This window comes from Bombyx mori, chromosome 12 (genome assembly GCF_030269925.1).
Source record: "Bombyx mori chromosome 12, ASM3026992v2".
Lineage (NCBI taxonomy): Eukaryota > Metazoa > Arthropoda > Insecta > Lepidoptera > Bombycidae > Bombyx > Bombyx mori.
In genome coordinates this window covers 14,182,516-14,200,778 of record NC_085118.1, presented here as the reverse complement: position 1 = coordinate 14,200,778, position 18,263 = coordinate 14,182,516, and the positions used below count along the sequence as shown (strand labels likewise).

Here is an 18,263-nt window from a genome sequence, read left to right as displayed (position 1 = left end):
TCTTATTTCATTCGTTCATTGACGACAAAATACTTTTTCTGAAAAAAAAATTAGAATAACAATTATTGATTAATATATAATTCAGTAGAACTTAATTCTATTATTATGAATAGCTTTTAAGACTTATTTATAAACCAACAATATAATAGGCTGTGTAAAAGTGGTGTAGTTTTTGTTAGTCATAAGTAGTAGCGTTCTAATGGGCTTGGCAACACTGTTCTGCGAGACCATTCGTTCATTACACTCCGGTACTCTGTGTTCAACTCGTTCACTCGAAAATAGTCTCCATCGGTTCAGTAATCGTCTCTTTAATTTTTATTCATAAATGTGTTTAAAATAAGTCAAAATCGTTAATTTTTATTCACATAAATAAATTTTAGTTGTATCTTCATAAATAATGTAAGTTGAATAAAAAATATAGTTTATTTCACGTTAATTTAATGTCTGTTGGCGTGGCGTGGCATAGGCGGTGGCGACATTTTGTTTTCTTCATTGTATTTATGTATTTATACCTCTTTATCAATTAATACGTCGCAGTTACCACGTTTCATTTAAAGTTAATTCATTATTTTCATATTTAAACATTCGATTCTTTTTTTAGACTAAACCATGAGTTCGGGTGGTACTCGCGTGTACGTCGGCGGTCTCGTCGAGGGAATCAAGAAGGAAGATCTCGAACGCGAGTTCGATAAATATGGAAAACTAAACTCAGTTTGGGTAGCACTAAATCCCCCAGGTTTCGCTTTCATAGAATTTGAGAACTTGCAGGAGGCGGAAGATGCGTGTAGCGCGATGAATGGTACTGAGATGTTAGGCGCCACTTTGAAAGTAGAGATCTCTAGAAAGCGGGACGGGCCCCGCAGAGGTGGGTTCAGAGGTCGGGGCGGCGGTAACTTCAGGGGTGGTCGTTCATTCGGAGGTCAGGGAGGAGGCAGGTTCAACAACTCATACGGTGGCGGCGGCGGCCGGCCGTACAATCGTAACGGAGACGGATATGGCTCCAGCGGCGGCGGTGGTGGTGGCGGCGGTGGCGGCAACTACAGATCTAGGTCGCCGCTGTCCCGTTATTAATTTAGTTGCTAGGTTAAATAGGTTTAGTGTTATCGTAATCTGAAGCCTTCCAAGTGTTAAAATTCAATGAATACTGGGGGTTTATTGCTAGGCATTTCGATGGCTCAAGGAAGTGGAGGTAAATATATTTAAAATTTCTTGTTATAATTATGGTGATGATTGATTACACGCTTAGTCTTGCTGATTAGACAAACGTGCTGTATGGATTATGTAGAATCAAAAAAACTTTAAAGGCAAGTGTCATAAACGTACATGTATATTTTTTAAAGAATAATTACTCTTGTGGTAGCTCTAGCTTTGATATTTCTTGTATTATAAAAATGATTTAATTTGAACCATAATAACCATTAACTGCAAGGACCTTAATCACACAAGATAAAAAAAAGTATTTAGTGCTCTTTAAAGTAAATGACCTCTTATCATATTCTCCATTACAAGTTATTGTTTGACTGTAATCATTGTTCCTCAGCACGAAGACAGTCATATTTTTTACATGTTAATAATTTTCAATTTTTTTCTGGAGAAACTCATAATGTAACAAGAAGAAATATGATTTTACTTTGCTACAAACTAGCAAGTGTAATATCAACTATAACGTATAACATCATTTAAATTGACTCTCAATTTTATAAAGTTTGCTTGACTGGTACAAAAGTTATCTTGTTTTCTGTGTAATTTTATTCAAATAAGCTGCAACTAATAAAATTCCATTTCCCTGAGACCAAATTGAAGTCTGTTCAGACATTAAAACAAGTAAACATCTTACAGTATTTTAACAGCACTCTCAGTTATATTTCATCTAAAGATATTTTTAAAATTTCAGTTCCTTGGACTCGGTGATCTCGCTTCAAAATCATCGGAATATATTTCAAGAACAATCTTCAGAAATTAATTAACATTCTACCTAGTACTCTAATGGATAAGTTTCTTCATAAATAAAAATTATGACTTATTTCTCTCATGTTTTATTTAAGGTCCAATGAAACAGAATCATTGCTTATTACCACAGTACAAAAGTTTAAAGGGAAGATTTTACAAAATTTTAAATTGGTTTTACATTAAAGTTATTTAGATTCAATATTTATTCTGTTTCCATGATAATACTCTAACCAATTACTTAATCTAACCTAACTTTACATTAAATAAAAGATTTTTAAATATTTTCATAATTTCTTATTGACAACAACTTTATTCACAATAACGAATTTGAATTTAGAATTTACGAAGGACTGCTCAAACAGGCCATAAGCAACTCCATTTTGTTTAAAAAGTTCTTTCCCTCCATTTTGTCTAATTTTATTTCTTTAAAGGCACCTCCAAGATTCTCCCACTTCTTGTCTTGCACTAGTTCACTCGAGAAAAAGTCTTTTCTTGGTGATTGAGCAATAAACACTTGAATTCCCACAGAAGGCTCGCATCTTATTGCTATCATTCTGTCTCCTAAAAAAAAAGCAAAATGAATTGTTTGTTAAAACGTAGAATTTTATACTACGAATACATACATTTGTTAAAAATCTTAACTTTCTGTAATAGAACAGAGCTGAAATTTCAAGTTATAATAAAATATAATTAGTTCGACGATAATTAAAAAAACATTACCCGGACCCAAATTTGGGGTGCCTCTACGAAGCCGATCAATATAATAGTTACATTGGCCTTGAAACACACGTGTTATTTAAGCACATAGTCTACCCGGCTACATAACCTAACCATGCTTGTTAATAAAGCAGTTTTGTCAACTCTTATTTTTAAATAATATTTCAGTGAAGTGAACTAAGCGCAGGGTTTCTTCTTTTATGTTTAGTGTAGGTATAATTAATTACATTTTTAGGTTATTTATCTTAGTGCCTATAGCGTGTTTAGTTACATTTACCAAATTAACTTCCAAAGTATTAATTAATAATACCGGAATGAATCATTTTTAAAATTGAAATTTTTAATTTTAAATATAATAGTAAATAAAAATATTAATTTAGCGTGATAAAAATAATATACATTATAATGTATTTATAATGAAAAAAAAAAACGTTTATAGATTACTAATATCTTTACACAACCCAGTAATTTTCTGAAAACAGGACCACTGCTACAGATGAAAGTAGCACATGAATGGCTTTTGGGGGGAATATGAAGAATATATTGCCATTAGAATTATTTTATTCTCGCAAATAAGTATGTATAAGTGTTGTTTAACCAAACCAAAGCGTTATTTATTACAGTGATATTTAGTATTTGAGATGCTGCAAGGTTGAGTAACCGATGACCGATTATTTTGAATTTTCTAACGTTTGCATATTTTTGTTTAATGCTTAGACGTGTGGACGAGCGCACGGCCCCAGTGGTGTTAAGTGACTACCGAAGCCATAGTCAACAGCGTAAATGCCGCCACTCTCCTTGAGACATAAATTTTAAATTTCAGCCCTAAGGATCAGTATTACAACGGCTGCTCCGGAAAGCGTTCCGGTTTGGAGGCAAGCTGCTTCGCGCAAAAATTGGCAGGATGGTGGTCACAACCCGTGCGAACTCACAAGACTACCTATCACCATTTAAAGTGCACATGTGTAATGCAAATTGTGCCAAATTTCTGATGACGTATACATGAAAAAGGAACAATCTAATGAAACTCAAGTCCTTATTAATTTGCGTAAATTTATATATAGTAATTGACGTAAAGCCATTAAATAACATGGCAAATCCAATCTTGCCTCAAGATAGTGCCACTCACGTCGTGATGTCTATGAGCTTCTTCGAACTTCGAACACGCAAACTTCGTGTGTCCAACGATAGCCATACATTTTTTCTATTGTAATTCTAATAATTTCGTATCATTGTTTCATATGCTTTATCACTTTAGATATTTAATCTCAATTAATATTGTAAATGTATAAATTTGGAAGTTTGTATGGTTTAATGAATTTGAATAAAATTTCGCACACAGACCGTTTGAAATCTGAAGTGAGTTATTCACAGGATATTTTTTATAATGATAGGCGTGTCGACTCTGGTAATAAAAAAATATTAAAGTATTAACTTTTTTCTCCTACCCATTCTGATAGCCCTAGCAAGAGCAGTGCTTCGCAGAATCTACCACCGGATCGCAAACGCGATCCAAGATACAAGATGGCAAAAAGTTATCGAACAAAATGGTACCTACATACTTTAGTTAAATGTAAATAAACTATATTAAACAATGCGGAAGAAACTTTTTCCTCAAGCTATTATAAAAATGTCTGTGGTCAAATTAAGAATAGATTAATATTGTTTGTCTTTAATATTATTTACCTATAGTATAATTTTTGTGAAATCTGTGATTATTTTATAGAAGTACAATAGTGTTTGACAATAGAACCATAGTAATGTTTAAGCTTATAATTTCAATTAATTATAGTCGAATGTCGACTTTTTTTCTTTTCCTACCTAAGCTTGAGAGCTTTGAGAGGCAATATCAGCGTAACCTTAACTAGTAGGTGAGCTCACGGGGCTCAAACCTGACGACGTTGCTAACACGAACCCTAGCAAGAGCCGTGCTACGCAGAATCTACCACCGGATCGGAAACGCGACCCACTGAGAAGATCCGGCGAGAAACTCAGTGGGCTGTGTCTGTGGGTTAATTTACGAGAACGATGACCGGTTTTCGACTACTGCGGGGTCACTAGTACTAGTTATATTCTGGTTACCGTTTGGCGAGGCGAGTAGGCAGGAGGATGCGTTCCCAAGCGGCTCCACGGGCCCCGAGCCCAGGTGCGCGCTGCTGGCCAGGAGTTGCCAGCCCATGCAGCGCCCCACCGCCTGCACCGCCGTCATCTGGTGCTGGTATATCTACACCAATTCGCATAACAAACATCAATATGTTATTTTTTATTGCTTATATGTGTGAACGAGCTCACAGCCCACCTGGTGTTAAGTGGTTACTGGAACCCATAGACATTTACGTAAATGCGCCACCCAACTTGAGATATAAGTTCTAAGGTCTCAGTATAGTTACAACGGCTGCCCCACCCTTCAAGCCGAAACGCATTACTGCTTCACGGCAGAAATAGGCAGGGTGGTGGTACCTACCCGTGCGGACTCACATGAGGTCCTATCACCATTAATTACGCAAATTATAATTTTGCGAGTTTGATTTTTATTACACGATGTTATTCCTTCAGCGTGGAAGTCAATCGTGAACGTTTGTTAAGTAAAATCATTAGAGAAATTGGTATCCGCCTGGGGGATTCGAACACCGGTGCATCGCTACATACGAATGTACCGGTCGTCTTATTCTTTAGGCCACGACGACTTCAGAACTTTGCTTTGCTTTGTGGACAGCAAAACAAATACAGATTACAAATCGCAAAATGAACTTTCACTTCAAAATGAATGCAATACTGAGTTACAATCTAAATCAGCCTTTCCCAAAGTGGGCGATAACGCCCTCTTGTGGGCGCTGAAGGCCTAAAGGGGGGCAGTAAGAGATCCAGGAAAAAAATGGGGCGTTGTGTAGAGGCTTGAGAGGCAATTTGTAATTTCATCTAGGAAGACTTAGACACCAACTGAGCTCTTGCTATAGTGGTTTTTAAGCAGGTGAAAAAATGGGGACGCTAAAAACAGAATTTATTTTCAAAGTGGGCAGTAGACAAAATAAGTTTGGGAACCACTGATCTAAATGAATGCGGTAACGTTAAGTACATAATGTAGTAAAATAGTACCTGACAGTAGATGAGGTCCCTGAGCTCCTGCAGCTCGTAGGACAGGTGCCGCACCTTCCCGTCCCTGCAGATGCACTTCAAGGTCTTCTCCCCGACGTGGACCACCAGCGACGTCCGGCACACCGCGTCGTACCTGTCCCACAACCACAACCAGCTTTACTAGCTACAAACTTTTCTGGAGACTACAAAAACACATCAGCTAAAATATTGGCAGTAACAAGTTAGTTACTGGTGGTAGGACCTCTTGCGAGTCCGCGCGGGTAGGTACCACCTTCCTGCCTATTTCTGCCGTGAAGCAGTAATGCGTTTCGGTTTGAAGAGTGGGGCAGCCGTTGTACTGTAAAAACTGAGACATTACAACTAATCTCTCGAAGTGGGTGGCGGCATTTACGTGGTAGATGTCTATGGGCTCCGGTAACCGTTTAACACCAGGCAGGCTGTGAGCTCGTCCGACTATTTAAGCAAAAAAACTTTGCAAAGTAATTTAGAGATTTCCATATAATTTTTAAGGGATGCATGTGTGTTATAGGTAGTTAGGTGTGAGGGGACCGATATGGGGGGTGTGGGAGGGGGGTGGAGGTGACTTACCCGTGTGCCATGATGTTTATCTTGACGCAGGACTGCGTGGGACTGTTGAGCGCGTTCCAGTGCGACACTATCAACGGATCCTTCACCTGGGACACATCAAAATCAAACATTTATAGAGACATATACAATATAGACCAGCGGTCGGGGAACTTCTTTAATTATTACCCCAAAATATTTTTGTGTAAGTTAATATTACCCCATGGCGAAGAACAAAAAAAAAAAGCGGAATCGCTTCTTTTTAGCATCTTTCATATTATAGCCCCCGTGATAATTTCGAAAAGAATACAATAACTAAAAATTTTACGATTCTAAGGAAGTTTCACTTCAATATATACTTTTTACTCACAAAAGTTTCATTTTACCCCATTTGGAGTAATTTACCCCGGTTCCCCGACCGCTGATATAGACTAAGCGTCTTTTGAATGATCAAAATTCAATCATAAGCCTCAAATTTTATAGATATTCATTTTCCGTATCACATTATCTCTTTTGTTTAATTTATTACCATTTTGACTTATAAAAGTTTTTTTTTTTTTAAAGTATTCTATCAATAATTATATTGTCTATGAGCTCAGATAGCTTCATGATACAATGAGGACTCCTCTATTATTCTACACGAATAAACAACTAATGTTACATTTAAAACAATTTATTCATCTTTTAAATTAAAAGTAATTTTGAAAACATTAAAAAATATATCTAGGGCTGAAAGGTTATTTGGTTTATGTGACATTTACCTTTATAATGAAAGGTCCGTTTTATTTGGTATTAGTATCAACAGTTCGATGTTTTTAATTGAACTTTAATTAAGTTTACTCCATTCAAATAGCTGACGTTATGATATTTTATCCAAAATTTTAAACTTTAAATGGCTCTTCTGTAAGTTTAAAAAAAATGGCTTTAATTTTTTTTTGTTTAAATGCGTGGACGAGCTCACAGTTTACCTGTTGTTAAGTGGTTACTGGAGCCCATAGACACCTACAACGTAAATGCGCCATCCACCTTGAGATATAAGTTCTAAGGTCTCAAGTATAGTTACAACGGCTGCCCCACCCTTCAAACCGAAACGCAATACTGCTTCACGGCAGAAATAGGTGGGGTGATGGGTACCTACCGCGCGGACTCATAAAAGGTCCTACCACCAGTAAAATACATAATTACTAATATTGATTGACGGGTTGATTTTTATTACACGATGTTATTCCTTCACCGTGAAAGTCAATCGTGAACATTTGTTGAGTACGTATTTCATTAGAAAAATTAGTACCCGCCTGAGATCCGAACACCGGTGCATCGCTTCAACACAAATGCACCGGACGTCTTATCTTTTAGGCCACGAAGACTTCAAAACGACTTTAAATGGCTCTACTGTAAGTTTCAAAAAAGTGGCTTAAATCAAATATCCTTTCACCTTTCGATATATAGAAATATATGTAGTACCTCTTTAGCGATAGTGTCGAGCACGTATTCGCTTCTCCTCCTCATGAAGAAGTGCTGGGCCTGCTGTATGATCTGCTCCAGCAGGGACTGCTCCTTGCTCATGTCCAGGAGCTCGTAGCGGTCGGCCGCCATGGGACCTAAGCGCGGGAATTACGCCATCAGTACAAATATAGTCCGGCCGCTGAGAGAGCGCGCGGATGAGCGATGTCACTTTGGGACGGCGTGAGTTTTTTTTTTATGATCGAGGGTTTACTGGTAGCTCAGAGGCCTTTCCAGTTTTACAAGGATAGGTGGGCGAGCAAGGGCTCAGTCAGAAGGGTCGGGATTAGCTAACAGCTACCCGAGTGCCTCCAAGGGAGACCTAGCATCTCAATAACAGCTGCTTCGCGAATGAATCTACTACCGGATCGGAATCGCGACCTGCTGAGAAAATCCGGCGAGAAACTCAACGGGCTGATGCTTAGATTGGGTTGCACGTCGAACTCTTTGCCGAGTTCGACGAGTACGGTTACCGGGGTTTCTACTCCTAGTGTTAGGGCGAAAGGCGTTTAATGTAAAGGTTATTGGATCTGATGGTTCCGTAAGGACGTGTCTAGGGCGTCGACGGTGACTGGCTCCTGCCTACCTACACGCGCGGACTCACAAGAGGTCCTACCACCAGTAATTACGTAAATTATAATTTTTGAGAGTTTGATTTTTATTACACGATGTTATTCCTTCACCGTGGAAGTAAATCGTGAACATTTGTCGAGTACGTATTTCATTAGAAAAATTGGTACCCCCTGCGGGATTCGAACACCGGTAGGTACATCGTTCGACACGTATGCATCGGACGTCTTATCCTTTAGGCCGCGACGACTGGCACGGTTACAGGACGGTAGGGCGCGCGTACCGGCGAGGCAGCGTCGCTTGGAGGGCCCCAGGGGTCCGGTGGCGGGGTGCGGGAAGGGGTGGTGCGTGTTGGCGTGGTGCACGGCGCGCAGCAGCTGGTGCAGCGAGTGCTCCAGCACGTGGTCGTGGTCAGACTTGCCGGACGACGAGGACCCCTCCGTCTGTCGAGCGGACAAATTCGTTTTCAAGCCATACATTTAATTTTTATAATTCATTATCTCTGAATCTCCAATCAACGTTAAATATATGTATTAAGTAAACAATCAACCTTACTTTTTCTACAATCAAGATTTTCTACTAAAATATGAAAAACTCTTGCCCGCGACTCAATCCGCGTGGAATAGTTACTTTGGTATAACGCTAAATTTTACCCCCCACTTCATTTACGTAAATTTATAATCATTAATATTTTTGAATTATAGAATGTTGAGGAACTATTTAAACCCCTATTTTGAAACATTATTTATTGGTATTCCACTTGTATTGGTCTTACTGTTATGCAATATAGAATAATAAATGTAAATGAGTCTGGCACAGTTCTGAAAATATTAACATAGGATTTTGGGTCAAGTTCTTGTAAGTTAACAAATTAACAATTTTGGCATGATTATTTTGATGCTAATTAATTAATTAAACATAAATAAATACCTTAACCCCCTCAACATTCGCGTTAGCGTTGGTCTGTCCGTTGTTGTGACAGAGTCCTATCAGCAACTGGATGCCGGGCAGCACCTGAAATCACATACAGTTGTCCCATTTGATCCTGATAATGCTGACAGACCATATCTCTGTGCCTCAATATATCGTTTATGCAAATGTCATGAATAGAGTCATAAATAAATACAAGTGATCCAATACATATTTTCACTCTGATAATTTTTTTTTATACACAATTTACTTTTTTGTTGAAAGAGTTCAGATACAGTCTGTTACAGGCTAATGTAGTTCAAATAAATTAATCGCGGACAAACGCAAAAGAGACTCGGACTTCATATCACACTATGAGGTCTAAGAACTCCACTTAACTGCCCGACTATACCATAGTGAGCAAAAGCATAAAGGATTACCTGGTATTCAATTCTATTACACTTTATGCTTCTTACTCTTGCAATCTTACTAAAAATCACGTTCACAATCCGTTCATCTAACAATTCTGAAATTAAAACTTTATTGTCTTTCTGGAATGCATTTTATATACTCACTGTGGCCATGATCTGATTCCCGACAACCATATGCGGTATGGAGGCGTCCAGCTGCACGGCTTCGGCTGCCAGTCTGGCAAACAGCTCCTTGCAGAACAGCACGTTCTGCGCCGCTTCCAGCCGCTGCTGCCAGTGCAGCTCGCCCTCGCCTGCGGTGCAGCTCAACGCAGAAGCACTCAACGTTGCAGTCACTACTTCTTCCTGTTCTGTGAAAACGAGGATTATCAGCTAATTAAGCACCAAGTACAGACACAACACAACTATTTTTTTTTCTCTTAAGATATAAAATAGTTAATATATCTAATTGTCTTTATTCATATTTTTTTATAGTGTAGCCTTGACGAAATTTTTATTAAAGAAGTATAAAATACAATCATAATAGTGTACAAACTTACAATTCCAGTTAATTATAGTCGAATTTCGACTACTGCGGGACCTCTAGTTAACTATTAAAGTATATTCTCAATTTGACATATCGTCACTGTCAAACCAAAATCTGCTATGTGCAAAAACTCTATTTTGAATTAACAAGTAAAAACATCTTCGTATAAAATTTTATATGAAGGTGAATTATTAAAGAACTATATCAAATGAAAGCTATAGATAAATATTAAAGCTATAGACACATAACAGATTTTTTTATACGTTAGATAGGGCTGTGATACGAAAAGGTCAAAAAGTAAAAATCTCAAAAAGTGTACATTGCAGATTTTGGTTTCACAACGACGATATGCTAATTGTAATATGAGAATTCAGAATATTAAACATTAAACTAAATTGAATGCCTCCAAGATCTAGGCTGTCTCATTCTATAGTAAATCAATCACGTGTTCCTGTTTCAAGTGTCATAGTCTTCTTTGTCTTAAACTTCATGTCTCAAGTGGATGGCGTTATTCAAATTGTGATGTGTTTGAGCCGGTAATCAGTAGAACATAGAGGATGATCTATGAACACATCGGGTTAAGGGTAAAAAACGGTTTTTCTCGATTTCCGGCAAAACTAAAAGTCCTACGGAAAAAAGTCAAATGGCAAAGTTGTAGGTAATAAAAAGATCTAAAACTTTTGTATTTACACTTTTGTCACATAACCTCAAAATTTATGTAAAAAATTAAAAAAACCAAGCTTATGGTTTTTTATTTAAAAAAATCTTTTTTCACGAAAATTTCTGCAAACTTACCTTTTTATGTCCCAAATACGCTGTAATTTATTTGATTAGAAATATTTATTTTTTCACCTTATTTTGAATTAATATCGAAAAAGTACCCTAATTTTCAATCGAAAATTCACCCGTCAAAATATCAGCTTTATTCAAAAAGTTGGTATGTTTTCTGTTCGTTGAAATCTCTACTTTCCGATGGTGAAAAAAAATATATATGTTACTATAGTAAATCAATGATAATGATAATTATATTGGGCATGACGTGGAAGGAGCTAGAACAGACTGCCCAAGACCGATACAAATGGAAAAAATTGATTCGAGCCCTACACCCCAGCAGAGGGTAATAGGAAAGCATGATGATGATGATGACTATAGTAAATCTTCTCAAAAAATGCAAAAAATCGAAAAAAACTCGAATTCGAATATATCTTTTTTAAATTATTATATATAATTTTTTATTTTAAAATTTACACTTTAATTACTCGAAAAACATAAGATTACATGTTACATTGATAAAAAAAAATTGCAAATCAAAATATATTACTATACTATACTACTATAGTTAGACTACTTTTTCTACCCTAGTCTAAATGGCGGCCCGCGGTAGAATTTTGTCTGGCCCGTGAAGCATTGTATATATTATTATTAAAAACACAAATATTAGTTTTAGTCTAACATAAATTTTCTTTTAAATTTTTTTATTCAAATGAGTTGATAAATAAATATGATGGTTTTAAAATTCATTGACATCCTTAGCAAAAACTATACTTAAAATTAGAAAAAAAACTGTTTGGCCCGAGGTCAAATTTTCATCTGCAATGGCCCGCCTATCAAAATATTTGCCCACCCCTGCTCTAAATGGAGTGTTCGGCAAGTGAAATATCTTAATAACATACTTCGGGACGTCTTTTTGCATATAATAAGCAATATGTAGTGTGATATTATTGTGGCTACCTTTCTGACAAAGGACGGATATGAAGGCGACGCCCTGCAGTTCTGGCGGGACGGTGACGCGCAGGGCGGAGGGCGGGGGACCTCCTGTGTTCATGCTCATCGCTTGAGCTATCTGCTCCTCGGGCGCTTTTGTTACCTGTTCACAATCATTTTATAAGTGGGCAACCATTTCACTCCTATCCCCGCCTATTTCACTGGTGGTAGGACCTCTTATGAGTCCGCACGGGTAGGTGCCATCACCCCGCCTATTTCAGCTGTGACGCAGTAATGCGTTTCGGCTTGAAGGGTGGGGCAGCCGTTGTAACTATACTGAGACCTTAGAACTTATATCTCAAGGTGGGTGGCGCATTTAATGTCTATGGGCTCCAGTAACCACCACTTAACACCAGGTGGGCTGTGAGCTCGTCCACCCATCTAAGCAATAAAAAAAAACATATACCTACTCTATTCCAATTACGAAGTCTCACGAGACAGATGTTATTATTATGTTATTGTGTGTGTGAATAATTGTATAATGATTTAGATTGATTGTGTATATTTTAAATGATTTTTACGACCATGAACAAAAACTGATTATTATTTCAAACTATGCGAAACGTGAAGAGTTACGTTCTAAGAAGTGTCAAAGGGGACTTCGTAATTGGAATAGAGTTTAGTGATTTTTAACACCACAATTACTTGTTGTAATTCTTCGAACTTAAATTTATCTCTCAGTGGCAAAATGTTCGTGAGGGCGTCACAATATTTCAAAATATGAAAACTGGCACCCATCATGAAACACAAGATCGAAGTTTCGTTAAAAAAGATAAATGTAATGTATTTTGTTACATCCAAATATTTTTTAAGTATGTACATATCGGATAAGTGAAAGGCTATTTGGTTTATGCGACATTTCGCTCAATACGCGACATTTATGTTAGTAATTTAAGGTCCGTTTTTTTTTCTTTTTTTTTTCCTACCTAAGCTGAGAGCCTTGAGAGGCCATTTCAAAGTAACTTTAACTAGTAGGTGAGCTCACGGGGCTCAAACCTGACGACGTCGCTAACACGAACCCTAGCAAAAGCTGTGCTTCGCAGAATCTACCACCGGATCGGAAACGCGACCCATTGAGAAGATCCGGCAAGAAACTCAATGGGCTGTCTGTGGGTTAATTTATTTCGACGAGAACGATGACCGGTGCTTGAGGTACTTAAAAGGACCGTTAGTGGATCAGGAGGATACGAAATGACGTGTTTTGGGCGACGTCGACTGCCTTCCATTCGGTCCGCAGGATCGGGAATGTTAGTTACCGGCGGCCACGATGAGAGGGTTCTCGTGTCGTGCCGCTTTATCGAAGTGGTTCCGCTTTATTTAGTATCGATATCAATAATTCGATGTTTTTCATTGAATTTCAATTACCACATTTAAATAACGGAAGAATTTTTTTTGACATGATATTTTTTCCAAATTTTAAACTATAATGGCTCTCCTGTAATGTTGCAAAAAGCCAAAATGACGCTTAAACCAAATAGCCTTTCACCAGACGATATACATTTATTGAAATATATTTAAAGAAAACATTGAGTTTTGTAGTAGAATTTCCATGCAAGTTTGATTTAATAAATACGTTTTGTTCAGATCTTCAATATTATAAATTTACAAATGCATATTGAACAAAAACTATAACATCTTACCTCAAACACACCCGTCTGACTGAACTTAGAACCAGCAGTTCTGTAGCTCAAATCACCAATGATTGTATTAGAAACTTTCTTCAGCCTCCAATTTTGACGTAACCTAAGCAAGTCTATGTGAAAATCTGGCATGTTCCGCGCCATCCTCATGGTCTCGCTGGCCCGGAGACGTTCCATGCCGGCTTGAAGGACGGCAGCGGCGGCGCTCAGTGCCTTCTTCCGTCCGTAGACTTGAACCATGGGTCGACTTTCAACTTTTTCAGGTTGGACTGGGTCAAGCACCTGGACATTATGATATTATTTATAAAATACGTTTTTGGAGGTTTCCTGCAGTGGTTCAAAGACCGTTTTTTATGGAAATATTGTTGATGTAGAGAGATTAGTCACAGAAATAAACGTAATGAACTTCTAACAACTATGACGAACTGGTAATTACTGCATGTAAACATGCCATCCTTGAAGCTGAAACTAAAATACAGCCTAGCTAGCCTAAAGTGAACAGAATTTATTTACTAAACCGAGGACAAATACTAGTAGTATTGGTTGTTTTATATTTTGTGATCCAGTCAGTTTATTTTAAGTGGAGCTGGCACTTTTATTGTGTCAGAGGTCATCAGCACTAGCACCTGACAGTCCCTAACTATAGTCTGTAATAACAGTATTATTAAATTAAATATTATTTCATACCATGGACTAGGAGTGGGTGATATAAATCGTATATAGATTCAATATCTATATATCGCAGCAATATCGTTGAATCCGATATCGCCCCGCACGAAATCTATATATCGATATCAGCCGATACACGATATTGCTCGATGTGATGCGCATCGTCATATCGGACCGATTCGTGAATCGAAATCTATATTTCGATATCAGCCGATACACGATATTGCTCGATGTGATGCGCATCGGCATATCGTACCGATTCGCTAATATCAGCAATATTCGTTTGGTTCGTATCGAATCGGCCAGAGTGAGTGAGCGCACGATAGGGATATCATGTGATGAATGAAACAGAAACAGGCATTATCCATACAATTGTAAACCTTATATTTAAGTCCATATGTCTGTAGATTATTCTTAGCGTATCAGCAGGATACAATTAAGGAAAGAAGTTTCAACTTTCGACCCTAACTTGAATGTAGTATAGCCTATTTGCATCGTTGAATTTAATTTCACGCGCTTTGACCTTGAACTAGAATTTTTGGACAAGTGTTTATAAATACTTAGAAGTTTTTTGTGTTTGATTTTTAAAGTACACATTTTTCTATTTTTAATTGAATCCAAATAATTGAGTTTATTTCTTGTGTTTGTATTAAACTTTTGAAATCTACACTCTTTTGGTATATTTTGTAATTTTAAATTAAGACACAAAATACTAAAAACTGAAAATAATGTAGCCAGTCCGAAGCCTGGTAAAAGCATGAAGGAAAGTTTTTTTGATATTTTTATTTTCATGTTCTTTTTATTACTTTAAGATCATATTATAAATTGATATCAGAAAACCAACCGTATAACGTTGACTTAAATCTATATCTACTACGATATTATATCAGCGTATCGTTTCAAATCTCAAATATCATGAATCGAGAAAATCTACTAGCATCCATCAATATATAGATTCAGAAAATATATAGATTCAATATCCGATATAGATACGATTCGATACGCGGCAAAACCGATATTACCCACTCCTACCATGGACACAGTGTTCTTTTTCCTTACCTGCTCCTAGTAACCTTTAGAGGTTAAACTAGCTCTACCAAACATGTAGCTCACTCTCACTCACATTTGGGGTCTTTTCCTGGGAAACTTTACTAACATCTGCCCTACCGAGAGCAGTGGATCGCTGAGTCTGCCAGATCAGAATCACGATCCACTGAACACACACCAATAAAAGCACACATACCATATACCTCTTCTCCTTAGCAATATTCAGTACATCCGCCAAAACGCTAACTTCAGTCAAGGCACTCCGTAACTTATTCCTAACAGAGTCCCAGGGCCATAAGCTGGACTGGTAGCTCTGGTCTTTGTTGTCTTCATCTGATTTAGTATCAGAACTGCTTTCACCTTCTTTCTTGATGTTACAGAACTCATCTTCTGTTTTTGAAAAATCTATCTTCTGTGCTAGTCTTGCCAGATTTTCTGACATCGATAAAGGTCTACAAAGAGAATTAAAGTATGAATCTATATATCTATGTATCTATTCATGATGATGAATACAGATTAATGACACCAAAAATGAAATTAAGCAGTCTATTTGTGATTTTAAAACAAATGTATTATTGTTATAGCTGATATAATTATATGCAATAGAAAATATATAAAAATTTACTTATACATTTATTTTATTAACAAAGTCTTTACTTGTACCAATTAATCTTGTGCATATGACGGGTATTAATCCAGACTTCGTTATTCAGAAAATTGTAGGACTGTAATTTTAGATTACTATTTCCAACATCATATTTTAACTACAAGTAAAAACCTGTATGATTTCTTTATTAGGGCATTGTGAAATAGGCCAATTTTTTAATCCAAATACTTTATTTAAAAATGAGCCACATTGAGATCTAGTTTCGAAACTCACTGAAGTACATTTTTCAGAAGAAAATATGTGTGCATAGCTTATCCATTCTCTTTTAACATAATACTTTTAACTTAAATCCCTTCCCATATAAAACTAGTGAAATGGGCAGCCTATGCATATGATGTTTATTTAATTGAAATAAAAAATACTAAAAAATCATTAAAAGAATATCCACAATCTAATATCAATATGTCACATTTATTTATTTATTTCAAAACAGAAGATTTTTAGGATTAACGTTTTTAACTAAATTTTGGTACCGGTTTGTAATTCAATTTGTAATTATTTTAGTTTAGTTGCATATTTACGTGGTGTGTATCCATATAAAATTTTAACTGATCAAATTTGTAAACTTACGCTTGATAAATCTCTTGCCCATCATAAGTAATCTCCTGTATTTGGTTCTCTATAGGTGCCTCTATCGATATGTTCACTGAATTTGCCATCTTACTCTTGAAAAATAAATAAACAGTACAAGAAAATTATAATTATAAATAAAATTTGACTCAAAATTTAGCGGTACTATTTTATAAACACCATATTAATACAATTCTTAAATTACAGTTAATATAAACAATAATGCTGTTCATTAAAACAGTTAAGACTTTAAATTATTATTCCATCCTAAAAACTAAAAATTCTCTTTACAACAAATCGGCTACTCTTGACTTTGACATTTACTAAGTGTATAATCTATGACTACGGTATATGTGTATTATCTATGGTATTGTCTATACTCTTGACATTGGACTTTTTGGCGGGAACGCGAGGAGTGAAGTTGTGTGATTTGTTTAATTTTGTCTATTTAGTGTTTCCGCAGGCTTAAATGTGTAACAACGGTGGTTTATTAACTGTTTAATATCTGGGAAAGTGCACAAATGTGGAAAAATGAAGCAAAGCCGCTGGACGTTACTTGTGGGGATCCTCCAAAAAGTCCACTGAAAAAATCTTAGTAAATGACCACCATTTTACTGAGATTATATTTCATCCCATATCATCTCATCTCATTTCATTCTATTTCATCCAAGTTGATTAATGTCTCAAATTAATCATCTTTCATTTCATTTCACTCCACATTATCATTTTTCATAAAAATAAGAATATAAATAAAAATAAGACGTGACTTAAAGGTCTTAGTTACCAGGTCATAAAATCCCTTGAAAAAATAAAAAAATCTTGACATTGTTGGCTTGGCTCTGCCCCTGGCATTGCTGACGTCCATGAGTGACGGTGGTCACTTACCATCAGGTGGGCTGTATGCTCGTCTGCCTACAAAGGCAATATAAAATAAAAAAGAATTATGTTGTAGTTCCATTTTTTCAACTGGAAAGACGAAAGTATCATACCATACAACCTAATCTTTTGAATATTCTAAATAATGAATCAAGCACCGTTATTACAAAGCCAAAAGAAACACCAAATTAACAAAATAAAATAATTCATACAACTTCACTCGCGTTCCCGCTTTGTAGATGTTGTTAGCCATTTCTGCTAGTGTTATATTACGGAAACAGCACATTTTAAATAAAACAAGATTGTGATTTTGTGATATTATTGGATTGGAAAGAAGTGTTTTGGTTTCCCTTTTGTATGCTAGACTCACTGAAGTAGGAAACCTAAGACTAGATGACTGTCTGTGTTGCCTAGATGGTTTACCATGATTATAAAAAATCAGTGCAGTACTTATGGCTAGCTAATTTAAGATATTGTTTTGAAGCTCGGCGTCTGCCGGAGTCACTCACTAAACGACTTCTGTACTATTCACCTGAACACGCATGACAAAAAGCGGAGGGGTGACCACCGACAATATTGAAACCAGACAAACCGATTTCTATTGGCGAACCGATTCTACGTCAGCCACCTTAGACGGTGCGGTGGCGGTCCGTCATCATCCAGATAGTGCCATTGGTGGCGTATAAATTCTCGCTGGACTAGTACTAACCCGTTGGATTGAAACAGGTGGTGACTTTTTATAATTAAATCTACAGCAAGTTAGA

General features: G+C 36.7%; 2 protein-coding genes across 5 annotated transcripts; one reads left to right on the top strand and one right to left on the bottom strand.

Annotated features, from left to right (window-relative positions):
* The first annotated feature begins 211 nt into the window (after nucleotides 1–211).
* On the top strand, nucleotides 212–2,025 carry Rsf1 (repressor splicing factor 1). 3 transcript variants are annotated; one of them, XR_009974418.1, is made up of 3 exons: nucleotides 212–399; nucleotides 602–1,189; nucleotides 1,895–2,025. XR_009974418.1 is itself a non-coding variant. In XM_062671319.1 (2 exons), the coding sequence occupies exon 2, from the start codon at nucleotides 610–612 to the stop codon at nucleotides 1,069–1,071; it is 462 nt and encodes a 153-aa protein (XP_062527303.1). In that variant the 5' UTR covers nucleotides 212–399; nucleotides 602–609; the 3' UTR covers nucleotides 1,072–2,025.
* LOC101739503 (mediator of RNA polymerase II transcription subunit 17) lies at nucleotides 2,021–16,956 on the bottom strand. Of its 2 annotated transcripts, none has more exons than XM_062671582.1 (13): nucleotides 16,829–16,956; nucleotides 16,624–16,718; nucleotides 15,583–15,838; nucleotides 13,671–13,952; nucleotides 11,998–12,133; nucleotides 9,885–10,090; nucleotides 9,331–9,414; nucleotides 8,684–8,843; nucleotides 7,792–7,928; nucleotides 6,352–6,437; nucleotides 5,764–5,896; nucleotides 4,750–4,891; nucleotides 2,021–2,511 (listed from the first exon to the last, which is right to left on the bottom strand). In XM_062671582.1, the coding sequence occupies exons 2-13, from the start codon at nucleotides 16,710–16,712 to the stop codon at nucleotides 2,291–2,293; spliced, it is 1,932 nt and encodes a 643-aa protein (XP_062527566.1). In that variant the 5' UTR covers nucleotides 16,713–16,718; nucleotides 16,829–16,956; the 3' UTR covers nucleotides 2,021–2,290. The 2 variants fall into 2 exon arrangements, with proteins under 2 accessions (XP_062527566.1, XP_062527565.1); XM_062671581.1 differs by having other exon boundaries at nucleotides 16,915–16,952.
* Between the last annotated feature and the right edge of the window lie 1,307 nt (nucleotides 16,957–18,263).